This window comes from Gasterosteus aculeatus, chromosome 8, assembly GCF_964276395.1.
Source record: "Gasterosteus aculeatus chromosome 8, fGasAcu3.hap1.1, whole genome shotgun sequence".
Classification (NCBI taxonomy): Eukaryota; Metazoa; Chordata; class Actinopteri; order Perciformes; family Gasterosteidae; genus Gasterosteus; species Gasterosteus aculeatus.
This window is the reverse complement of record NC_135695.1, coordinates 13,877,778-13,903,846: the sequence shown is the minus strand read 5'-3', so window position 1 is coordinate 13,903,846 and position 26,069 is coordinate 13,877,778. Positions and strand designations below refer to the sequence as shown.

At 42.3% G+C, this 26,069-nt stretch overlaps 2 protein-coding genes across 3 annotated transcripts; one reads left to right on the top strand and one right to left on the bottom strand.

Moving 5' to 3' along the window:
- Positions 1 to 1,978: 1,978 nt before the first annotated feature.
- Positions 1,979 to 4,913, bottom strand: polr2h (RNA polymerase II, I and III subunit H). The gene is made up of 6 exons (XM_040184945.2): positions 4,468 to 4,913; positions 3,856 to 3,947; positions 3,349 to 3,432; positions 2,970 to 3,063; positions 2,744 to 2,827; positions 1,979 to 2,380 (listed from the first exon to the last, which is right to left on the bottom strand). Exons 2-6 carry the CDS (start codon positions 3,926 to 3,928, stop codon positions 2,263 to 2,265), a joined length of 453 nt encoding a protein of 150 aa, XP_040040879.1. The 5' UTR covers positions 3,929 to 3,947; positions 4,468 to 4,913; the 3' UTR covers positions 1,979 to 2,262.
- armc9 (armadillo repeat containing 9) lies at positions 4,909 to 24,613 on the top strand. Of its 2 annotated transcripts, XM_040184943.2 has the most exons (26): positions 4,909 to 5,106; positions 5,323 to 5,465; positions 5,745 to 5,870; positions 6,147 to 6,317; positions 6,679 to 6,834; positions 7,017 to 7,109; positions 8,351 to 8,372; positions 8,891 to 9,048; positions 9,293 to 9,391; positions 9,947 to 9,982; positions 12,002 to 12,036; positions 12,134 to 12,245; positions 12,535 to 12,627; positions 13,219 to 13,309; positions 13,585 to 13,708; positions 13,928 to 14,067; positions 14,659 to 14,735; positions 15,275 to 15,349; positions 15,647 to 15,737; positions 16,082 to 16,134; positions 17,017 to 17,115; positions 17,464 to 17,579; positions 18,088 to 18,257; positions 18,617 to 18,722; positions 20,486 to 20,676; positions 22,782 to 24,613. In XM_040184943.2, exons 2-26 carry the CDS (start codon positions 5,391 to 5,393, stop codon positions 22,817 to 22,819), a joined length of 2,547 nt encoding a protein of 848 aa, XP_040040877.2. In that variant the 5' UTR covers positions 4,909 to 5,106; positions 5,323 to 5,390; the 3' UTR covers positions 22,820 to 24,613. The 2 variants fall into 2 exon arrangements, with proteins under 2 accessions (XP_040040877.2, XP_077964412.1); XM_078108286.1 differs by lacking the exon at positions 9,947 to 9,982.
- Positions 24,614 to 26,069: the final 1,456 nt, after the last annotated feature.

The window sequence follows — 26,069 nt, the reverse complement described above, 5'->3', positions numbered from 1 at the left end:
GCATTCGTTAATACATTTTTTTTACTGATCATCAGCACAAATTTTTCTATAGGATCTACTGCATAGATTAATTCATTCAAATCCATTATTGCCAAGAGTAGCCCCAACATTTATATTCTACTAATAACGTGCCTATGTGTAGTGATACAGTTACTTTGTTGTCAAGGCTGTAAGCGTCTTCGACAGCCTCCTACATTTGAATGTTGCGAGGCTTTCTACGCACGTCAGTGTGAGTCACTGGCCGCGTTCCTCCGTCCTGTGACCCCCATTAGTGCTCACATTGAGAAGCCTGTGTTACACACAAAAGCTGCCTCTTCCCCCTTAATTCAATCTTCTGTCTCATGAGCATCCACATTTTAAATTGCTGCCGTCCAAGCAAATACAGGATCATTGACTATAAAAGTACTTCTTGTGAGTTAAATATTTTAAGTTCTGAAATGATTTGCCAAAGGGGATGGGAAGCATCTAAACTTGTAATGTGTTTTTAAGGTTTATCTTGGGATCGTTCATGTGAAAGAAAGAAGACTAAAGTGAGTTATTCTATACAATTCATCTGTAAATACATGAATTGGTACAACAGTCAAATGAACAAGCTAAAGGAACCAGCAAATTAGGTCTTATAAATATGTACAAAAAATTAAATCAGAGAACGACTGAGCGACATCGACACAGGAAAAACTCCCCAAAAACTTCAATGGGGAGAAAGAAAATGAAGAAACCTTAGGGAGAACGTCAGAGGAGGATCCCTCAGACTTCAGACTACAATGGATGCCGGGTGTACAGAATGAACATTGACAATTCCTATGACAGAAATGATTCAAATATTGAGAGTAGTGAGCCAGGTGTACGGCAGGACAACCACCATCCACAGAGGCCTGTGGGGAGGGAAAGCACAAAGACTTCAGGACAGAAGCCAAGGCGGTATCTCTTTATGATAACAGTGATCGTAATGTGATTAGTATTTATAGTGATAGTGATAGCAGCAGAAGTTGTTAGTGGGGCAGGAGGCAGCAACAAACAATTACTCATGGAAACCTGCGAGGCGAGAAAGCACTAAAACTCTGGAGAAGAACCTCAATTAATGAGACGTGAATTCTTATAGAAAGGGAGAGAGAAGCTCCCTGTCCCATGTCGGAGTGTCCTCGAGCAAAACACCTAACCCTTAATTGCTCCCTGGGCAAAATGTGAAAAAGCCTTGGGTTAAAAATGTAACGTAAGTCGCTTTGGATAAAAGCGTCAGCTAAATGACCTGTAATGTAATGTGTGTCCAAAAAAATCCCCCGGCAGCCTAGGCCCATAGCAGCTTTTTTAACGGCTGGTCCAGACTAACCTGAGCCAGCCATAACTATGAGCGTTATCAGAGGAAAGTCTCAAGCTTTTTCTTAAATGAGGGGACTGTGTCGGCCCCGCGGACTGAAAGTGGAAGCTGGTTCCACAAAAGAGGAACTTCATAACTAAATGCTCTAAGTCCCATCCTCTTTAACACCCTAGGAACAAGTAACTCAGCATTTATGGAGCGTTAATCCGAACCCCGTTTCTTGGGAGACGGTGACGACTGTTCCGTTACCTTAAATGTGACTTTTTCAAATCTGTGTCCGGATTAAATATCTACCAGGTACGTCAGAGCTTTACTAAGTGGTGGAAAGATGAAATACATGTATGCAGAGCCCATATCAGTTGGCGTTGTTATATATAGCAATTCCTACAAAACAAACCCATGTTAAGACCTTTACCCTGTAAGGTAGTGATTTTTGTTGGGAGTGCCTGCTTCTTAATTAAAAAAAACAAACTCTTCACCACTACTACACAGGCAGTAAAAATGAACACTGACCAAATATAACCAAATTCAACGTGCTTGAAAGTGCTCTTAAGAAGATGCTGAGGTACATGGTTGGTTAGTCAAGTGAAAAGAATAAACATGGCAAAGGTGGAGATATATCTTCAAACGGGGGGGACTGACCACGCGGGAATCATTAGGTATAAAATAAATCTTTATTTACAGTTTGCCAGCAGATGGAGAAGGCAATAGTAGACTAAAGTTGTTCTTTAATCCGTAGTCCATCTCCTTGGAGGAAACATTTTGTAACTACATGAGTAAAAAACACTAAATGGGTTTTCTTCAGCCTCCTCGGATGAGCTGCTCTTGGATCATGGCCGTGTGTTGCAGACTTGAATACGAATGTTCAGTACACCGTTCATTGTGACCTTAAAGTCAACTGTTGCGGTTGATGAACCAGTGAAGTTGGCGAGCAGAGCTGAGCTTTAGAAGGCCAGTTTCTTCATGAGCAGGTAGACCCTGGCGTCCACCTCGAAGCCGTGCAGGTTGTTGGCGTCTCCTTGCAGCCTCATGAGGAGGCCACCGAAAGACACGTAGGCAGAGCTGAAAGACGGAGCACATCCAGGAAACTTGATTAACGTTGCGAATGCTGATTCCAATGTAGGACGTAACTGTTAGGACTACTATCCTTATGGTTGAAATGCACGTATTGAAAGTCCCTTTGGATAAAAGCGTCAGCTAAATGCCGTAATGTAATGGAATATCTGGCACGTCAATATATTATTCAGGCTTTAATTTGCATCCAATTCTGCTTTGCTAATTCCTGGGGAATAATTGCAAAAACAATTCATGAACAATAACTCCAATGCTACTTGTTATTATGCCAATGGTTTATTCATTAGTTATTATAGTGACAAATCTATGCTTAGCCTTGAAGCCTCAGTCAAAGTGAGAAACATCACTCACAGGCGTGTCGCTGCTTCTGTTGAGGTCTCATCGCCCTCAATCTTGTAAACCTTCCCGTACATCACATAATCAAATTGGTCTGCTCTGCAAATGTAAACAAAGACACATATAGTATATGGTAATGGTATATCACAGGGGTGAGTCACAGAAAAACAACAACACACTGATGGCATTACACCCTGTTGGAGTGTTAAATGCATCAATAAATGAAGAGCAAATTTCTTACCTCGACGGCCGGTCATCCTGAGGATTGTATTCTCCGTCGTCTGGCGTTCCATCTTCATATAACGTGCTGGCAATAACCAGCCTGAACTTGTCACCTAAATGAAATGGACACATGCAAGTGAGTTTCTATTGTGGGCTTTCACACCCTCAGTTACTTAGTACAGTAGGTTGCTTGTTTAACTTTTTTATCTAATCACATATAGTGGAATATAGTGGAGTACAATATAGCAATCGTGGCGTAAAATTAGTACATCCAAACACATTTATGATCGCTTTATGGTAGAGTAGAATAATTGCTTGAATTTAAGAAGTTTACCCATATGGCAAATGGGAAGATATCTGATTGGTTCTGACCATAGTGCAAAAACATTGCTTCTTACCAAGATCAACCGGATAGATTTGAATGTTCACATCCAAGATGAGGTCCATCTTGAAAGACTCACTTTCACAATGCAGACGAGATACTTTAAAGAAAAAATACAAGGGGTAGTAGATTTTTGATTAATTCATTGGTAGTTTTAGAGTGAAAACTACCCCAAATACATGAAATGCTCAAATGTAAATAATAATCTTAGCAGGTAAAATGCATACAAGTAGAAATAAAGGCTAAAAGTGAGATAAACCAACTAATTAAAGCGGTAGGATTAGCCTTGAGAATAATTTATTCTGATTTGTGTTCCTGGATACCCAGTAAAAAGGTAAGACCAATATTAATTATACTTATACCAATGTTGACTTGCTAGACGTCATTGGTTTTTAGATCTAAAACCCATTAAGGTGGCTGATGTTTGATTACCTGGTACATTTACCGGTACAGTAATATAAAACAGGGACCATTGGAACATATAGTTACAACTGCACTTTCGTTATCTTTAAATTTCACACACCTCTGTCAAACTTCTTGCCATCTGGGTCAATGTCCTTTACGTCAAAGATGTCTTCAAACAAAATTCCAGCCATCTCTGTCTTGATCTATAAACTTGGGAAGGAAAAAAAACATAAAAGCATATTATTGTGGCAGCTTTGGTTCAATGAAAACAGCGGTCTTGCCGGAGAAGCAAGAAGATGGCGAGATTCATAAAGACTACAGGTTGTAACGTAAATGTAATGTAACGTAAATCTCCAGACTACACGCTCAAAGCCTCCTTCTTAATCCTGGACACTTCTCAAAAGACAGTGCAAAGTGAAGCTTAACTTAATAAACGCAATAGCGATAATAGAGACGAAACTACTTCACAAAACAAACATTAGTTGAATCACACAGACGAAGATGTGCCCCTTTAGGTTTTGTCCATGCGGAACAGCAACATTCATTTTAACTTTGCATCATTAAACGTTGAAACTCGGCGTTTATTCAACAACTTTGCGGCAAAACACAGCGAGCGATCATTCGACCAAGCGTCGGTGTCTTTGCGTTGGCTAACTAACGAAACGCTACAACTTCTGACTACGGCTAGCTGTTAGCTTTAGCATGTTGTGCACACGCGTCCCAAGCTTACCTCAAATAAGGTGACGTTCTTGTATTTATATTGTGAACGAGAAGATGTTGCCCACTTCCTCTCTGTGACGGTGTGTTTTCTAACGCGTGTGCTAGGAAACCTATTTGAGTAAAACTTCATTCATTGACGTTACCGTGTGAAACAAGTCATATTGTGCGAGTAGAGACTGCAGGATTTGTACCGCGGAGAAATGCGCTCAACCCCTGACACGCAAACTGCTTCCGGTTGAAAATGGGAACTTGCTTTAATTCAACGAGTGGTGTTGAAAATTAAAATTAATGGTATTCGTTTTGACTGTCGATGGCTAAAAAAACTGTAATATAATGCATACAAGAAATAAACGTTGTAGCTTAATACATAAGTCGTGTTTATACCCCGATCCAGTGACGTTCCGCTTGTGCAGTAAAGTGTCGTAATTTACGACATTTTCCTCTACTTTCCAGTCCGCTTTTTCCAACCGCTTGGTTGCTAGGTGTTTTTTTAGCGTCCTATCTGTGTACGGTTGCTAACTAATGGCTAGTTGAACAATATGGTCAGCGAAGCCCATGAGCCTTGTCTATAATGGATTGTAAAAGTTGTAGTCGCGGACGAACACCTTGAAAGCGACATACAGCCCATATTCACGAATGTGTGCAAAAGGTGAGAATGATGCTAGCCGTGTTTGCCTTTAACGGTAGATAACGTTAACCGATCGTCTCCTAGTAACGTAACGTTAACTCAACTAGCTTGCCATATTTTGGCAAACGTTGATTTTGTAGATGAAGTTGACTCAGATAAAATGGCTATGTTCATTTTTTTTGGGTGCTACCTTCATATAATTATTTAATTGCGCCATGCGTTGTCCTCTCCTCACAGGCAGAATGCTCGATGGAAATACTAAAGATATTTAATGAGTGGATACTTGAAAGGTTTTGGTCACTCACATGAGTTCCGGGGAGACAAACACGATGGGGGACATCCTGGCAACAGAAGCCGATCTTCTAGGGATAATCAAAGAGGTAACACATTCACATTTCCTGAATGTCCACACAGCACTATGAGAAACCGCATGAGCCCAAATGATAATGACATTACTGAAATTGGCTTAAAATGCCACCTCAATATATAGCTACAAATACAAATCCACGGAAAATAACCCCATGATATACACAGGCAATGCCCAGCACACTGGAGGCCGCTTTCTTTACATTTCATCACTTACAACTGAGTGATGAAATGTGTGTTAGGTGGCGTTACTGACTCACACAATGTTGACTGCATGTTTCTGTCTTTTGTAGTACCTTAAGTTTCAGGAATTTGAAGAAACTGTTGACTGTTTTGACAAGGAGTGCAAAGGCAAAGGCAAGCTCATCTCCAAACCTCACGTAAATACCGTCAGAAACTCAAAGGTTCACAGCATTCAGGTAAATCCTACAATTCTTTTAACCTTTTGTTACCTCAAGTGTTACTTGTGGAGGTGGAAATTACGGAAAGAGTCATATGATCCATAGGACAAGAATGGCTTTCTTGTTTTTAAACCTTTTTATCTATTTATTTATCTTTATTGTTACCGGCCCCTTCTCTGCATGTTCATTTGTTATCATGGTGTGATATGTAAAGCGAGTTGCCATCAAAAAGCACCATTGTTCTCGCTCACGTACCTTTTCCCAACAGCTATCTTTTGTAACTGTCTTTTCTAGAAAGACCTTCTTAGTTCCTTTGATGATGGAGATCCAAAAGTGTTCTTTGAACTGTGGACGGAGAACATTCCCTCTGAGATAAAAGACACAGACACCGAAGCCCAGAGCCTTGAGTTTTACCTTCACATCCACTTCACTATCTACCCACTGAGGAGGCACCCGGGGAGACACGTATGTAGATCCATTAAAAAAATATTAGTTTAGTTAGTAGAGCATTACGAATCAAATGATGTCACAAGCCATCAGCTGAGTAGCATTATGCGGTCTTCTTCCAAATGTCCACTAAGCTGTGCTATCGGCTCGCCCTCGCTGGGCTGTCTGACGTTTCTATCTTCTATAAAATGCCTGCCACTTATTTGGTTTGAGTATTTTTATAAATATAGCAGCTCTTTTTGTTTTCAGTGGTGAGAGAAACAATCCAATCTAAGAGAATGGGTGTATGCGTCCGAGGAAATGTTTCAAATGATGTGATAAGCTGACGTCTTGTAATTGACTAGAAATATATCTGTTCGTTTTGAAAATCTTTCTCCAGGACCGAGCTGAATTTGAGGAGAGGATTTCCCGCTTTAAACGCTACCTGGAGACTCGGGGAGCAGCACTGAGTCAGACAGCAGAGTTTCTCCCTTATTACGCCTTGCCCTTCGTTCCCGACCCAACTGTCCACCCCTCCTTCAAAGACCTTTTCCAGGTGTCACTGCTTAATTATTTAACATTAACATGTTAGTTGCTAACTAGCAATTCCTGCACTATTATTAGCCAGTGCCGGCTTCATGATTAACATGACCTTAACATGACCTCACAAAGTCCTTACCACAAGCGAAAGAATGAACATAACCACATTTTCTCTCATCCTACACTCTGTACATGTAGGATTCCTGGATACCACAGTTGAAGGATAAGCTGGAGCCATTTCTGTCCGGGACACTGAAGCCGTCCAACACCCCAAGGCTGCTGAGCTTATATGTATCCTCCATTGGGACTCGCCCACACGTCGTTGCTGTGAAATTTTCTTTTAGTTGGATGCCTATGCTGTTCTCAGTGGCGGGATTTGACTAGAAAATCTAACACATGTGTGCAAATTTAAACACCGTTATGTATTTTTAATAGGAGCTAAATAGCTGTAGTGGCCTTTTCTATTCACTTGTAGGGTCATTGCGTTAGATATTTTTGTCATTGGTATCTTGCTGACACTGCTAAAACCACGCTAAAGTGTGGAGATTGGTCTGGCTATGCATGACTAGTTTAAAATGAGTGGTTAACTCTTCATGCAGCTGCCGAATTGTAATAATATAAGATAAAAGGTGTGTAGACGTATGGGATGAGCACACTAATATAGGAGTAGGCTCTTTTCACAACAGCCATTTTCACACAAGTGTGATTTCCATTTTAATTTGCCGTTGGCCCGGTGCTGTGAGTGACTAAAGAATGAATGAACATTCAGAGCCACTTGGTTGTTTCTAATGCTGGAGACAAATCCTGTCGGATGTGCATTTCTAAATGGCTGCGTTCGAGTGAGGCCTGACTGTAACTCAGACTCTCAACCTTCAAAATAGAAAGGCCAGTGAATGATAACAAGGGTTGTTGCTTGTACTGGAAAGCCGACGGGTCGACTTTCCTCCTACACGCATGAAAACTATACCATGAAAATAGAACCCGTTCCCTGCTGATCAAATGATCAAAACAGACAGATGAACAATGCGCCTATCCGACCAAGAGCTGACCAAAGAAAATCTGCATATTAATTAATGACAAATAATGGTCCGGTGTGATCTAACATTTGTAAAAAAAATATTAATACTCAGATGAAAGCCACTGTTGGTCGCGCGCATACACTTGCTGACGTACGTGTAAATGCACTCTGTGGTCACTGTGTTTGCCAACACAAGGGCGTTGGCCCCGGGCCCTTTTTTGAAAACGATCCATCGCTCCCATTAAAACAAACTTCTGTTGATTCTATACAATAACTTATTTTCACACCATAAAATGGATTAGCTATATCTTAAGTAAATGTTTATTTTTCTTTTAGGACAAATCTGCCTCCTTCTAACATGATGTTTGACATATTGTGTCCTCAGTCTACGTCCAGTCAAGCATAAGCAGGAGATTGTATTGCATGTATCTTTGGATCAGGAAACAAATACAGTGATGTTTGACTGGTGTTCAATTGAATGCTCGAGCAGACTCTTTAACAGCAAACAATGCAGAAGGAGGGAGGGAGTACTAAAGGTAACTATCCCTCCCATCAACTTTTGGTAGTGTATCGCAATTATAAAATCTGTGTTTTTATTATATTCTATCTGTTATGTGATGATTCGGAGACCAACTACACAGACTAAAACAACTTGTGTTAGGCCGGGCACGTCTCTTAATGATTCATTGAGTGGGTGCTGTCATTTTTTTACTTTTACTTCCCGCTCAGATCCTTTTAATGTGTTCGGGAAATGAACAAAGGCCATGAGTAAGACCACACTGGCTTATTAACTAACAGTGGTGGACTAATATTCCAGATAAAGATTAATGACTGACCCGTGACTGATTAAGTTGTATTATTTGAGGTTGATAGAGATTAATACATGACTGAATGTTCTCTTGAAGATGGAGCAAACCAAAAGTTTTGACTGGCTCACATCATTTGGAAAGATAATGAGCACCCACCTACTTTCATTTCAATCCTCAGATGACACATTTAACACTTTGACCTTTTTACCGTGTCTGTGTGTGTGTGTGCGCGCACAACCTCCCAGAGGCCATGCAGCAGTTGCACCTCCAACTGATCGAATCGGACCGGCGCATCGCAAGCTACGTGCGCAAGTTACACAAGATGCAGGCCGACTATCACAACCTTATTGGAATCAGCGCCGAGCTGGTCGACTCTTTGGAGGCCACAGTCAGTGGAAAAATGGTAGGTCAGCTTAACGCTCGCAGAAAGAGACCCACACACACACATACTGTAAACAAAGAACAACCAAAAGGGTTTTGTGTATGCAGGCTGTTTTCAGTATTATGAATATGCACACGTGTGCTCTTGGCTACCACACGTCAAAGCTTTTAAACTGAGACGTGGAAACGGCCACCCTGCCCTCCCTCTGCCCACAAACGCTGCGTCTTAAAGCTTGGGGGGGGGGGCCCTGTGTGTTTTTTTGCAGATCTCCCCCGAGTACCTGCAGAGTGTGTTTGTTCGCCTGTTCAGCAGCCAGATGAGACAGAGTGCGGTGCAGAGCACTGACTTCACCAGACCTGGCACCGTGAGTGAGAGCACACAGACGCCTCCCTTTTCCCCCCCTTTGCTCGTCTCACACCCCCACACTAGTGTGGGGAAGAGTCTGCCGGGGGCTTTACGTAGCAGACATCGGTCCAGTTGCCCCTTTGTTTGAAGAGGATTTTGAAAAGAAGGTTATTCTGACGTTGTACAGCCAACTGTAAGCCACGTCGTCATTGTTTCGTTTATATCCTGGAGTGGCTTTGGTACACACGTACATTCTGAAGGCTTGTGTGCATGCCGCAATTCTAAATGCAGTAAAAAGAGTGACTGTAGCTCCCAAAATGTCAAGTTTATCCACCGCTTTTGGTGTTCAGCTGTGAAAGTGGTTTGAATGGAAACTATACGCATTGATCCCATCCCAACGGTGGACGAGACATATTCAAATGAAACACCAAATCCTGTCCGCGCTTAACCACGCCTCGACCATCCCGCTTCCCGTCAGTGGCCTCCATTGTGGTGTTGAGCTCTCTGTTTTGAACTGAACAACTTCTTTCTGTGTGTTTGTGTTTTTCCGTGTGTTATGCTTTTGTCCACAAAGGGATATTACTCTATGAGTCCCTTTGACGATGGCTATGTAAGTTTAATATGTTTTCATCTTTACATCCTGTCATCACTCAGGTACCCACTTGTCATCTTGCTTATGCCTCGTCGTGTCTCTTCTTTCTCCTCCTCGTCCCCTCCTTTTCCTCGTGTCTGCCTCTCTTTCCTTCACTTGTAGACCCGTCTTGGCCTTTTTGATCCCTGTTATTTCCCCTTTGTTCCTATTAGATTATTCTTGTTTTAAGTGATATTTGATTTTGTTTGTCAGATTCTAGTTAAAACCTCAACTTAGAAAAAGGTTTCTTCAGCCTCTCAACTCTCCCCTATTGGATGTCCCCTATTGAGGGTAAATATGATCAGTTTCAGTTTTATCCCCAAACTATTTGTTTAATAATATAGGTTTTTCAAGGAGCTTTGAGCTGAAAGCACTTCTTTCACACAGAGATTGTTAAATTACAGCACTCTGTTTGACAACTAAAACACAGGTGCAGATGCATCTTACATAATCAATATTAAGACTAATGATAAAATAAATGAAATAATATATAATATTTCTTTATTTAGTTAACTTCCATGGAACGTCAGGTCCAGCCTTTAACCGCTGTATACACAAAAAGAAAAAAAGTAGAAGCATCTAACATCATGTAATTAGTCCTTTATCTTTCTTTTATGAGAGCTGAGAGTCTTATTTGCCCACACACGAGCAAGCAGCTGTTCCCTTTCTCACAACATATCTCCAAATGCTGATTATGACACTTTTTTAATGCCTTCATAATATTGTTATGGCTTTCACAGATTTCGTTTTACTCCACTCTGGTTTATTCAGCTGCTGGGGGGAATGAAGAAATCTGTATCAAGCTGAGAGTCAATCACTTGAAGAAAAAAAAAAGAACAATGGGTGGCCTTCGGCATCCCCCACTGTCATATCAGGGTCATTGGAGAGAAAGCATGCTGAGCGAGAGAAGAGACTAAAGGCATAGCGTGTGTGAGTCATGCACTGTCAGAGGTGGCCTTGAAATTGAAGTTGGTTTGTTGTTTTTTAGAGAAAAGCTCTGATAAAGTTTCACCTCCTGTCGCTCATATGATTTAGGTTAAAGGCACCGTTCTTATTACATTATTATTACATGTCATTTGGCTGACGCTTTTATCCAACGCGTCATCACAATGAGTGCATTCAACCATAGGGATACAAACGCAGAAGAACAAGAAACAATGTGCAATTTCATCAAATAAGCCAATTTACAATTTGCTATAGATATGTGGCATTAAAAATATGGAAACGATTCACTAATTTGCTTGTTTCTACATGCAATATAGGTCTCTTTGTTGTTAATAGACACAACTGGAGAATATTGATTCCATTGATATACGGTCATCTCTTAAATCAGGCCATAGTGGGTCCGGACCCTCCGGTGTTAAATGTCTCAACATGTTGACATTCCACCGGTATACGGAAAGTTTTTTACAACAAAGGCAACTTGAGAAGGAAACTTGAGTAACGGTTGTTCTCCTTCACTCACAAATTTCTCGCTGCACAGCAAAACCAAAACAATCGAGTCCCCCTGATACCGCAGCCTGACCTAATTTAGTTATTTAACCCCTTTTTCTAACGCTAATTTCCTTTCCTCTAAACCAGCAACACACTACATGTACACTGAGGTGTAACAAAATGGGATGTCTGTCACACACTAACTTTCCCTCTCTGGTACTTTTAAATTGCCGAATTATCTTATTCCACTTGACACTGACTGCATGGTGCGATGGGGCCTAAAATCACACCTGTATGTGTGGGGAATCAGCATGTGCCAGAAGCATGATGTATGCATGTCCAAAAAAATAACCCAAACTCAACAGTAGCCGACTTGAATGTGGTAAGAGGGTAACACCGGGTAAGTAGGAGGACCAGGAAGTAAGGATGATGAAACAAATGTACGGCCGCATGGACTGGTGTTTTCCACATTTCAAATGACGAACGGGACAAATGCAGTCGAAAATTGTAAAATAAGCTCTACTCCTCCTCGTCTTCTTTTCCCGATTCTGCTGTCGCACGCAGGCCTCCTCCATGCTACGAGCATCCATTGCGCCACAGTAAGTCTCAAATTGGAAACTTCGGATGTACTGTATTTAGCTGGAAAACTGCCATGGTAAAAACATGGCTGACTCCTCTTTTTTTGTTAATCTGCAGGAAGTCCAGGGAGGTGCCAATGCTGCCCTCGCTGGACTACGAGAAGCTGAAGAAAGACCTGGTCCAGGGCCCAGACCGACTCAAGTGCCTGCTGCTCCAGGCGCTGCGCTGGGTACGCATTCATATTCTTGTTTACTGGATATTAGTACTCTACTTTACAAGTTCAGTTGTCAGTTATCAAGTTAAACTGAGCAATTCTTAACATTTCCACGTGTTGCCACATTTGTTATCCTTTGTCAAGCCAGCGAAGGTTTTCGATTTTGACAGATTCCACGCTGTGTTGCATCAATCTGTATTTTTTTTCATTCTTTGCCACACAGCAGTTAACAAGCACCAGTCATGTTGCCTTTGCGTGTCTCCTCTTCTGAGTCTGCATTGTTGTTTCTCTCACGTCATTTCAGAGACTGACTCGCTCGCTCCCCGGTGAACAGAGAGACACAGTACTTCAGGCCTTCATCAGCAACGACCTGCTGGAGCGCTACAGCACAAAACAAGTGAGATTTTAGGACCGCAATTGTTCATGCCATCGTACTGGGGCATGTTTAATTAACACCCATACACGTAGCATCGCTATGGTAGGCATCTCTGTGTCTGTTCTCCATCGGAGCGAAAGGTGAACATAACTCCTTGTCCGTTGGCCCGTCCTGGCCTCTGTCCCCACCGAGGTGCTCCGATCTATCCCATAAATGACACTTGAGGCGCTTACTGTAAGAGCCCTAATAACAGTTGAAGGGTGTCAAATTCTTATAATCAGATAAAATGCGTCTTTGATTGATGATGGCCCATGTTTTCCCAGTACACTGGTAACTGCCATTGCCCTGCAAACTTTACTGTATATTACATTATTATTATTTTTATTATAATGTGTGTCGTATTAAGTGACAAACTGCTTGCAAAGGCACAATGAAATACAAATGCGATGCAATAACCTTCTCTGGGTGAGCATGTCTGCCGCTACCGCACGTTAGACCTGCTCATAAGTTAATATTTCCCGCTTTTACCCGGCAGCAGCAGTATCTCGTGTCATCGATGCATTTGCATTTCCTAGCACTCTGATCCAACTCACATTTTGTGTGTTTCCACAGAAAACTTTGCTTCAATTGATGAGATCGAAGAACGAGATTGTCCGGCAATACATGGCTCGTCTCATCAATGCGTTTGCTTCCTTAGCAGAAGGTAAGTGCTCAAGAATTATTATTTCTTTGCAACATGAGTCATCATCTGACTGGATGCATTTGGAGATATAGATTCACAGAAGACCTCAATGGTATTTAGTGTAACTTTCCAGGGTTTGAAACTGCTAACGATCCCCTTGTACCAGCAGTCAGTTCCTGGGGTTGTCTTCATTCGCAGCTCAACCTTGAATTCATTCTGTTATTTCATTACTGAAGCCACTACTAGCAATTTATTGCCTTGTGATATTTCATTTCATACTGTTTAAATGCTTTCAGGCCGGGTTTACCTCTCCCAAATCCCCGTTCTTCTAAAACCTCTGATGGAGGCGCTCAGGACGGAGGAAAAAGACTCTCTGACGAGAGAGAATGTGCTGGTGGCCCTGCAGAAGCTCAGCCTCAGGTAAATAAAAAGAAAAAGAAAGTTTATGAGGACCCATTTCTCCACAGGATGTGAGTCAGTCGGCTCCTGTCTGATGAGCAGACATGTGACAAAGTCCATTCCTTGAAGTTTCAGTAACACAATGAGGCATTTTTCCAAAGCCAATCATTTCTACAACCCAATACACAGTAGCTGGCAAACACAACAAACAGTCGTTAATTTATCATCATTCCTTGGTAGGAGGAGCCAGCAGACTGCCATGATAGCAGCCAATCTGATTGACTGGCTGGTGGATGAGCTGCAGGACTCAGACTGCCTGAGTGACTACACCCTGCAGTATGCTGCCGCTCTGCTCCTGAACCTGTGTCTGCGGACAAAAGGTAAAGGCAGGTAGATCGGGAACAGAGATATGAGTATAGAGGAATATAGTTGAATAACCCAACCGTTTTAGTATTTAGCTGGATGTTTTGTCTGTACATCCCATTATGATGTCCAAAATACTATAGGGTAGATTTATTTGGGACTAAATCAGTTAATAACTTTTTTTTATCAATCATCCGTCTGACTTTGTTCCTTTTGGATTGTGATGGTCAGACAGGCCTTTTATTTTTTTGCTCCTGCATTTCACATTTTTGCTTTTACAGCTTCTTATAAACACTCTCCTTTGTACGTATTTCCTCTCACATCACATCCAGAGTGTGTCTTTATTCATGTTACTCCCCCATCAATGCACACACAACATCAACAAATCTACTCTCCACTTTCTCAGTATTTCCTTCAGTTTTATGTATTTTTTTTCTTCTATAGTATCAGTGGTTGAATATGCAGTGGAAAAAATGATCGGGTTGGAAGGCAGCATTAATCTAAACAAAATGTTATCTTATCTTTTACCAAACCGTGTGTGTGTGTGTGTGTGTGTGTGTGTGTGTGTGTGTGTGTGTGTGTGTGTGTGGATGGCTGTGTTTGCACAGGAAAAAGGAAGTGTGCAGAAAATGCCAGGCATGTGTTAAAGGTTCTAACTGACGTCCTTGGACATGAGAACCACGAGGTGACAAACACATCCGTCGACACTATTAAATACAAAATAGATGTAATGTGAGCGGGCGACACACTCATGGAGGTCGAAGAACGTAGACGCCACGCGCAAAGCATATGTACCCTCTCACCCTCACAAATTCAGAAAGCGCACCCCGAGAGAGAGTGTTTAGTTTGCAGCACCTCACGAGTTAACAACTTTCATATTCAGCTTCACCACTACTTAGTCTGTTGAAATACCATTGTTACCCGAGACGACAACCCGGGATGCCATTAAATTACACTGGCTTCTTTCAATGTTGCAAAAAAAGCTGCCCACAACTTATTACTGTTATACATGAAATATAGTATGTCTATAAAATATATTTGTATTTGGATCAACTGCATAGGAGCTCTTTGCTCTTTATATCTATACGCCCTTGCTGCTGTACGTTCAAACAAGCTGTCCATTTGATCATCATTATGATAGAGGCTGTGTGTGTGTGTGTGTGTGTGTGTGTGTGTGTGTGTGTGTGTGTGTGTGTGTGTGCGTGTGTCATTTTGCTTTCTCAGATTCGACCATATGTGAACGGAGCTCTGTACAGTATCCTGTGTATACCGTCTGTGCGACAGGAAGCAAAAGAGATGGTAAGAAAGCAGAAATGTGCCCACCCGCTTTGAGCAAACAGATCCAGTTGTGTTTTTGCTCTGCATTTCTCTCCTGGCGTCTCCGCACAACCAGTGGAGGGGAAACTGCAGGTGTTCACAGTCATACGCCGTTGCACTGACGTATTGGTGAGCTGGAGAGTGTTTGCTGAGCCCATCCTGTCCAACCAACATCTTATTTCAGCCTCAACACCTATGACAAATGGGTCTTGATCGTCTTTTAGCGTTAAAGTTACGTTGTACATTCATGGGTCATGTGTTTGCCTCCCACTTGTGCAGAGTGTGGAGGAGATTCTCCACTGCTACAGCAAGGAGGAGAACCCAGACCTCAACAGACAGATCGGTTTCATCATTAAACAGCTAAACTCAGGTTAGTCAAGTAAAATCCACTGCTACAATTGATGTATTGTTTTACTAAGAATGTGTGTGCATACAGTACGCGTCGGCTTGTTGGTCTAGAATTTGGTGCCGCTGGTGTTATTGGCATTATTCATAACATCTACGGTTAAGAACTGCTTTACATATCAGGTGATTGGACATCTTCTTAAGTATAAAGTTTATCGGCTTTTGGCGTATAATGTGTTATCCCTAGTTGTTACAATTAATCATTTACACTGTATAAACAATGATAAAGTATTTTTACAAAATAATAAGCTGTTTTTGGAAAATTGATTGACTTGTTTAATTCTTATGTTCTGCCTGTGTTCCAACCAGCGGATGAAGAGGGACCAGAGTCAGATGATGAGGAAGATGAGGACGACGATGATGTAAATCCTGCTCTAAACCCACTAAAGATGCATATGTTATTGCTTTACACTGTCATGTTATATAGCTATCTCCATATTATTCAACCTTTTATTTTACCTTGAAAATACAACTGATTTACAATATGGACAACTGAAAATGGCAGCAAATCCTAGTCATCAAGAAACAGAATACAAGAGTAGAAATAATAAAGCAATTAGAGAAACTAAAGCAATTAAAATCCAAGGAAAAATACTAAGGAAAATATAAAGTGGATATAGTGGAAATAGGATGAAATTAACAAGCAAATCAGTTGCTCTAAAGATAAAAGTGAGGGGGGAAACTGGGTTATCAAGATAAGGCATGTGGTATTAAGTTTTAAGTGGGAGAGGATGGAGTTTCCTAAGTGTGTGTGTGTAGTGTGTGCAGTGTGTGTGCTTCCCCCTCCCCCCACACCCCATTCCCCTTGTCATGGTATAAGAATTCCTTGAGTGCGAGTGCCCTTGTTCCATTGCCTCTGATCTCGGATGTGGTATTTTGTAGCTGCTATCCATTTACCGTGGCTATAGGGTTGGACTGATATATATATATGTCCGCAGCAAGTGCAGACTACACTGGTCTCTTGTTGGCGCCTTGATGCCAAGTATTGTGTTACACCCGTTCGTAGACTCACATCCACGTTATTGTGAAAAAGTAAATTTGAGACCACCAAAACTTCTCAGTCACAGCAATCCACACACTTCAGAATATTTCCTGTAATCTGTTTGTGGCAGGAGACTTCTCATAAAAGTTGCAAACATTTGATTTGCATCGTCTTCGGTGACCTTCATCTTTTGCATTTTACCGAAACACTCACCACAGACGATGTCATTTTGATCTGATCTATTGCCGTTGTCTTATGATAGGAAGACCTAACGGAGCCAGACCTCGATGCAGAAGAAGTCCTCCAACCACAGCCCAGGGAAGCGTCTGGGGAGAGTCTGCTAACTACAGAGTACCTGGGAGTAAGAGTTAAACACACTCACACTCCTCCCCATGCATTAAAAACCATGTTTTTTTTTTAAAGACCCATAAACTGAGCATAATAAGGCGGAGGAGCCAACAGACGCTGACACCCTTTTACAGGCTTAACAATGACCTTCATATTGGGCATCTCCACACGGGCCCGTGTTGGACACACATGGAGAGCTGGGAGAGAAAATGCATCCTATTGCCCCAGTTTGCTGTCCGCGAACACATTCTGCGTTTAGCCTCTACATGACACCATGTCTCTTATTTTAGAGATGGCAACTACATTAATGAACACTGATGTATAACTTTTATATACATTGCCGTTTGCTTGTGTTACGTAGATTATGACCAACTTGGGGAAAGTGAAGAGGAAGTCAACCCCTCTGTCCCAACAGAGTACCGATGAACCCCTACAACGGCCCGTCACGCCGAGCTCTCACCGCCATTTCAACGTTGTGTGAGTTAAAAACACACGCAGACCGTCTAAATCGCATCTATTAAAACTAATGCAGCAGGTCAAAGCCAGAAGGGTTTTCAAATACATTTTGCCCTTATACCTCACGAAAGCCAAGCTGAATTGTTCATTGATGGTAACGATTGAGTGAGCAGGAGGAGATTGCAACTGGAGCTGCTTTCCACGTAATCCAGTCTTCAGGGATTAAAGAAAGTCTTATTTCAGGATAATGGATATGTAAGTTGTAAGGGATCGACCAGAGGTAAGGGAGCGTCAACTTAAAGGAAGTCCTTGATATGCTGGTTTAGTCATTTACTAAAGAGAACCAACCGTGCTGCTAACCTTTATTCATGTAGCGAGTTTACATATAACGCCATAGAACCAGAACCATGAACAGGGAGCACCAATGAAGGTCAGGAAAGCCAAGTGGCACCAAAGTTTGAAGATGTGATACATATAACATGGAAATCCGGATGCATAACCTGAGCGTTGTCGTTCGTGTCATGCTTAGGGATTATCGGTCCGACGGTCCAGCGGTTGAGCGTAACAGGGACAGGGAATTCCCCTTCAGCGGACAGAAGAGCGAGGAAGGAACCCTGCCTCCTTCTCGATACTACTCCCGACCTCCTACGCGCTCCGGCAGTCGCCCCAGCACTGCTGACTCCCTACGCCACAGTGTCGGTGGGTGAATGATGTTATTTACCCCCCCCCGCCTCAAAGGGTTGCTCATACTTTATACATATTTGTGAAACATTTGATTTCACCTGCTGCTTTTTATTTAGCTTATGTGGAACTATTTGTTGTGATGCCTGGCGTCTACTGGCCAAGGACGAGATAAGCGATAAAGACCTTGTGGCTACGTCCTATTCTCTATAATGTATATTATACATTTCCATGTACTCTATGCTCATGTGTTCCATAGTGGTCATACATATGTCCATCACAGTCCAGCTCTGTTAAGTGTTTTTTATTTAAGTTATGCTTCATGATATGCTTCTGAAGGTAGCGTGATGAAGCTCTAACACCCCCCCTCCTCTCAGACTCAGAGTGCGGCCGGTTGTCCCAGGAGTCAGAGTTGGACGGGCCATTCGAAGGGCAATCCAGAAAAAGTTGTTCCCAGGAGGAACACAACGGACAGTCGGCCAGGTGAACACACACAAATGCTAATCACACACGTACGCAAGAAGGGACTGTTGCATTCATGGGTCTGCAATCGAAGGGTGGCCATAGTTTTTCAACTTGAGCATCATTCCATGTTCATACCTATACACCGAGATCAGAAAGTGGTAAGTTGCACAATGAAACAGTAAATCAATAAAACGTTATGGTTGTGAGTCCATACAATCATTTGTTTAGGAGCAACTACCATTAAAAGAGACATAGCAGACTGTAAAAGAATGATGCAAACGGGTATAAACCGCGTGAGTCAGATGAGTTTCCTGTGAAAACCTGAAATGTGTGTCAGTGTATTTGTGTGTCGGTGGAATCAGAATCAGAGCGAGTGTTGTTCCACATTGTTCTGTGACTAAGCACCGCCAAGCTGGTCTGTGAGTCTGTGACATGCGTTTAAACGAGCAGGTCCCACAAAGAGACCCATTCAATCCAACCTCCCCACCCTCTCTGCTCCTTTAAATCCCAGAGGAACGTGAGTCCTGAATTACGCCTCAAGAGTAATGTGTCCTCGGAAACGGCTTCATTTATCACCCCCTCACTCCATAAAACAACTCGACAATACGGACGTCAGTTTCCTCAATTCACCCGCGCTTGGAGGCGAGACTTTTATACCAAGAAGAGATTTAACGTGTTGTTAAAGTCAAAAAGTCATTGATGTTTAGGTGAATGGAATCGAAGCAACACAGCAATTTGGCAAATTTTAAAAGAGAGGATCTACATTTTGGTGTTTGCTTTTTAATTCCCTTCTTTGCGGGAGTGGGAGGAGCTATGCTTTAAACATATTTAAGGTAACACAATACAGTTTCTAATCAACACTGGTTGCTAGGTGGCAGCGAATACGGCTACTGTGGGCAGAAAGAGCTGAATGAAATCCATCCATCTGTTATGGGGACACATTACGGGGGCCATTCGGCTCCTGTCAGATGAAGACATGAGCAGACATGTTACAAAGTCCATTTGTTATAGTTTCAGTAACACAATGGGGCCTTTTTCCAAAGCTAATCATTTTATAACCCAATACGCAGTAGCTGGCAAACAGTCATTTTCATAAAAGGATGCAACTATGAAGTGTAAGTAAATCGGTGTAATGTTTAACAGCATGTCTAAGCTGAACAAAACATGTATGGAAGAGAAGATGCATGTTTTGTTTTGTCACTATTTGAGATTCAAGCCGCACTGAGAATCTCAACGAACACACACTATCGATATTTTTTCATCATCCAGAAATATTTTGCCTTGTCCTTGAAGCTAGAGACTGCAATTCTAATGTTAAAAATAGCTGGATGTTCCAAGACATATTAGACATATAGAGTTGCACAATACATGCATACATTTATGAGGTCTGTACGGTATGGACAACCACACTGGGTATCTTTGGTAGTATTTAGTAGAAGTATTGGCAAAATAATCCGGCACACTTTCCCCGTAAGTGGAGGCGATCGACTGAAACAAGTTAAATGGATGCTATCAAGTGTCAAAGGCTTGTGCAAGGTTGATGTTGTACCCAGGAACGACAAGAATCCGATGCAATCAAACCTTCAATGAAATCAGAGCTGTTCGCGGCTCTGTTGTCCCACCGCTACCGAGTAGCCCGTCAGATAACAGAATACCGTTGTTTCTCAGAAGGCTGTCTTTCTCAAACTAGCCATCAATATATAAATTATATTTACTATTTTTCAAAAGAAATTATGATCTATTCCGTCTCTGTCTCCCTCTCCTCTTCCTGTCATTGCCAGTGATTATCTTCCTGCATTCACAAGCCAGCCCAAGACTCCCCGCACACCCGACGCGGCACCCGGCCAGAGCGTGGGCGCTCACCGGGCTCGAGGCCCGCCGCTGGCCCCCCAGTTCTCCCACTCGGAGCCTCAGCAGAGCAGCCGGCCGGGCTCCGCGAGCGCCACGGGTGAAAGGGGACAACGAAGTGGAAGTAAGCACGTGCCCGCCAGTCGGTGACGACATGTTGTTTCTGGCTGGACTCTACAGGACATTACAGGAAATAGATGTAGACATTAATCGATAACAGGCCGAGTTGTTCACTAACATTTAGGGGGTATGAAAGATGTCATGTGCCTGTATAACGTATTCCCGATCAGAATGAAACTCTCTGCCGGTCTCACCGGTTTAAAATCCGAGATATATTTTGAATTTTCCTGTTTCCTTTGAAGATAAACTGACATGAATGAAGACGAAAGTGGAATATACTATGAGAAGACTAATCATGTTCACATGGATCACACAACTTCAGTGATTCAGTAGTTTCACATAGAATTATAGTTCTATCATTCTTGTTTTTGTTTTTGTTACCAGTACATATATGACTTTTATGAAAAAAAGCAGAAAATGAATTTTTATCTGGCCACATGTATTAGTGGTTATCTCCACATCTTAAACTTAGAACTTGAGTCACTGCAGTGAAGAGGGCCTGAACCGCTGCTGCGGTGCTCTTAGTTGGGGTGATTGCATCTCCCCATGCTCTCATGCGTCTTAACTGCATTTGATAAGCGATTACCTCCGGCTCTTACGCGGGGTGCCCTTACCATGAAGCCGGTAATAGGGCCTAATGGTTTGTCCAAGCCCGCACATCCTCCTGTGTGTGTGTGTGTTGTACTCACAAGGTCTGGCAAGTGTCAGATATTTATCGATTTTTATGGGAGTCACTTAATTGTAGCTCCACTTAAAGGCCAATATGCAGGCGCACATGACAGGGCAAACAAAATAAGTACACTTTTATTCGGAGCATCTTTAGCTTATGTGTGTGCGCCTTGCTAGCTCGCTGCAGTTTTTCTCTTTTCTTGAAACTTTGAGCCTTTTCAATATTTTTTTTCTCACTTTGATGCAGTTTCTTCGGACTGTCAGGCGGTATTCTGACTAATGTTTTCAGCTTGGCCGAGTCGGGCTGCAGGCAGGCCAAACCACATGCTGCAACAGAACCCCCTTTTGGTAAACACATCCGTTGTGACTGACAGAGACACTCCTTTAGAAAGAAAGATAGAGGAGGTGTTTTTTTCTAGCTGACCACCCACTCAGCCAGCTCAAGCAAGGAGGGGAGCTGCCACTGCCTCGCCACGTTGAGAGGACGGAGAAAGACGGCATTATCCTTCCCGAGTCCTGTTGACAAGGCGGACGTCACATGATGACAGTTCCCTGTTATGTTGCCGTGCTGCAGTGTCTCTTTGGACTGTCACTTTGGCCTTGAGTGAAAGAAATGTGATGAGGAAATCAGGTTTTCTTTTCTCCCAAATAGGAAGGGAAGAATATAACAGAATATAACAGTCATTTTAAACCAATCTTAAAGAGAAATGCCTCTGTGTAAAGCTAAATGAGGACACATTATCAACATGTAGCTACTTAAATGAATTAAAAAAGATAGTTTTACTGTCAAACAGTGTTTGAATATGAGGAATGTGCGTTTTTTAGATTCGTTAGCTGAAGGGAGGAAAAGTTCAACTTAAAAAATTACTTTTTTTCAAGTTGATGTATTTTATACGTCTCAAAGGTTCTATATCAGGCATATAGAATATGAATATCCCAGCAAACAAACGTAACATGTAACGATACAGTAGAGTCATCAGTACAGTCATCCTGGCAAGGAAATAATGTTGCCTCCCTCTGTGTGTGTAATCCCAGTTTCATGCGTGCCTTTATGTCCCTTTAAGTGCATGTTTGCGTGTCCATCTGGTTTGCTAATGGCCACCGCTCTGCGGTGTGCTTATTATCATTAACAACACCACCCCACCTTGCATATGTGAACAATGTTAGCTCCGTTGTCACTGTTGTTTCAACAGTTCACAAGCTAGCACTGGTAGCTGTTAGCACTGGTGGCTGTTAGCACTGGTGGCTGTTAGCACTGGTGGCGGTTAGCACTGGTAGCTGCTAGCACTGGTAACAGCTAGAACTGGTGGCTGCTAGCACTGGTGGCGGTTAGCACTGGTGGATGCTAGCACTGGTGGCTGCTAGCACTGGTAGCTGCTAGCCATGTTGAGAGCGCAGTCTGAACTGTTCTTTACCATCTCCTCTCCCCCAACCCCACAGCCCTCCCTCCTTCAGGCAGCCCGTCAAACCGGAGGTGAAGAGGGAGCTATCCCCATGGAAGAGCGCTATCTTCCCGGGGGCATCTAGCTTCCTGTAACATCATCCGCTGACGTTGTGAACAGGGTCAGGGCGACAGAGATGGTCGAGGACCAGCAGCAGCGAGAAGGGGCTCAAACAATGCAAAGCATTGTACCCCCCATTTGGCTTCAGCACAGACTTTTCCTGGAACATGATATGGACAATAACCACAACCGCCAGCCGTCCAACCAACATCCTCCAGCTATAAAGAAAAAAGACAAGAAGCGTGTAATTTAACTTGGCAGAATGTGTTAAGTGTTAGGTGATAAATCCACAATATTTTTATTTATGTCAAAATGTTTTTCCCTGGTTTTACTCATGAAGGAATGGTTCAGGTTTTCTGACAGAACTAGACAGAGAGATTTTCTGTTAATATCCCATAGGATATTGCATTGGAAATCGTGAAGGGAAACAACTCTTTTGTCTTTGAATTTATTGTACAGATATTAAAACATTGTTTTTTTAGTTGTCATCTTGATTAAATGAATCGGAAATCTTAGCTTTTCACTACGTACTGTATATTTATAATTTTGACTGGTTGAAAATATCAATCCATATGAACGAATAATTGTACAGGCTTTGCTTCAAATATAAGGCATCATTTCATATCAGAGTTGCTGCTCTTGTTTAACTTATGCTTCAGGATGTGCTTGGAGAAAGACGTGTCGTCTGTTTTTTGTTGTTGTTTGTAATATTTAAAAGTGTTTATTGTTATTACAGAAATCCCTACATCAGACTAAAAACAACTTTGTGAACGTTTTCCAGCAGTAAACTTGTACCGGTGCATTTCTATTATCAAGCAATTTGATAGTAATTCATTTTGGTACGGTTTGTTGTTTTAAATGTGACATGTTTTTTCTTGGTTGTTTGAATTTCTCAACTCGTTAACCCTTGCTGATGCAGTTTGAGCTCGGTGCTACATCCCGATTGGCTACCGTTCAGAGCTGCACCGCAATCTTGGATCATAAAACACTTCCTGTTGCGCAATTACTGCCTGTTGTGTTGTGACCACCCAGGGTTACATGCTCGTAAGAGATTGCTGCTCTCATGTCATTTTGTAAACTGAAAGCTATGTCGCACTCTGCAACTCACCTCCCAAATGTTCTGACATGCTGGAGTTTTCAATTAAAATCCGCATGAATAGTGATCATCAAGACATAGTGTAAGATCTGCTCCAAGACCATTGCCACTGGGTACAAGCTAGCCAGTTTACGCCACTCTTCATGGACGACATGGACGGTGAAGCCCCTTCACGAGGAACCGTTGGATCCGTGCAAGGCAAAAAAACAAACCGGTGTTCATTCTCAGCACACAGATGCAATGCAGTTAGTGGTCTGTGTGGAACCAGGAAATATTTTCACGGTGAGGAGATATTGGTGGGCTTTGCTGCGGCAACTTTGCGTCTCTGCTTTCAGTTTGGCAATCATTGATGAAAGTCAGAAAAGGTGAAATCAATGAATGAGAAAGGTGTGTCAAAAAAGAAGAGGCAAATCGTGTAATACTATCGACTTTAACCTGGTTTCACACTCTTCAAAGAGAGCTTTTTTAGACGCCCGCTATTCTACTATTTTCTCAAAAACGGGCAGTGCAAGTGCTGTGGGTGAATGGGAGGTTTCCAAAGTACTCAAATTTGTTTACCCAAGGGGTGTTGCATGAGTGACTGATTGCAACGTAACCTTCCGCTCCGTGGGTGACGGCAGTGCTGACCCTCAAATATTGGTGTGAATAATAAAGAGAATGATTGACCAATTCCACCGAGAGTCATGATTGGGTTCACATTAAATCCTTAATGTCCTTTATTAGTGACATCTGGGCTTTCTCCAGCACGACAGGTCCAAATCTACGCTGTGTGAAATGACTGTCTTCAAACTGATGCACTACTTAGACTTACAGTGACAGTAACTAAAATCAAGGTCCTGTGACAGGATGTTAACACGGAGCCGGGCCCACATAGATGCTCGGTCGACTTCCCGCTGATACGTAAAGGCTGCAGGATTGATGTACCGCTTTTCTAATTCCTCACATGCCGTCCCCCCGAGGCCTGAGCAGCAGCACAATGCGAGGAAGCAGGCCGCACATGTCCGACTGACGCACTTGCAGCCAGGTGGCCAAGTAACCCCCCGAGCTGCAGCCACGCCGCTGCTGTGTCCATGTGTAGCGGCGACAGAGAGGAAGCCGCTGCCATCTATCCAAACAAGCTGTGGATAAGGACTCGGGATGGGGCTCAGTGATTTGGAAAATCATCAAACAGCTACTTCGGCATTTATAACACGCAGGAGATCCCTATTTGGTTTATGACTAAACGGTTCCTTCAGCTGCGCCTTTACATCATGCAGGAAAACAGTTAAATCCACAGTTTACAATATCTGTATTAAAACAAGTTGGAAAGCGATTGTATTGTTATCAAGGCTAGAATACAAAAAAGGAAACGTTGGCAACTTAAATCAAATGAATCTGCAACAAAACTGTCATAGCAAATTGAGTAGGAGAAACATGGTTTAATGTTTAATGGATGCCCTGCAGGTAAAAAGCAGCAATGTTAAAACACCGTAATGCTTTCAATTCATATTCAATGTCTTTGTTGTGTGCTCATATATATACTTTTGAATATTTATTACATTCCTGGTGAGAAAATGTGATCACAATGGTGAGAATGTTTCCCAAAGCTAGAAACACATACAGAAACACCCCCTAATGATTCCTACCTGTCATCAGTGGGACTATTTTCAGATTTGTTTATCAGTAGGCAGCCGTGTCCTCCACTGATAAAAGGTGACGCCAACCCAAGAAACAACAGCGTTTTCAGTGTTTCTATCTCCTGTTTCTTCCTGACTGGTCCTTTCGAACGCATAGTTCAAAGTAATCCCACCGCTTTCCTTCTGTCCTAAACACTTGGAACTGGGTTTCTATCCTTCAAGATTCATAAAAAAATGATTATTTAGACAGATGGCATTAAATTAGATAGTTTCAAAAATAAGGCCTCTCATCAAACAAACCAAAGTGTAAAGCTCAGTTGGAATTCACCTATTACATTTGCGACCTTCTCAGGAATGTCCTCACAAAGTGTCCGTTAACCTTCATCATGAATGTGCCTCCACTTTTTCTGTGTGTACCAACTTGAAACGCTGGGTTTATAGTCTTTATGGGACCCTGTAAAAGTCCGTCTAAGGCTGTTGTTTGTCAGGAAGGAGATAACCGATTAATCACTGT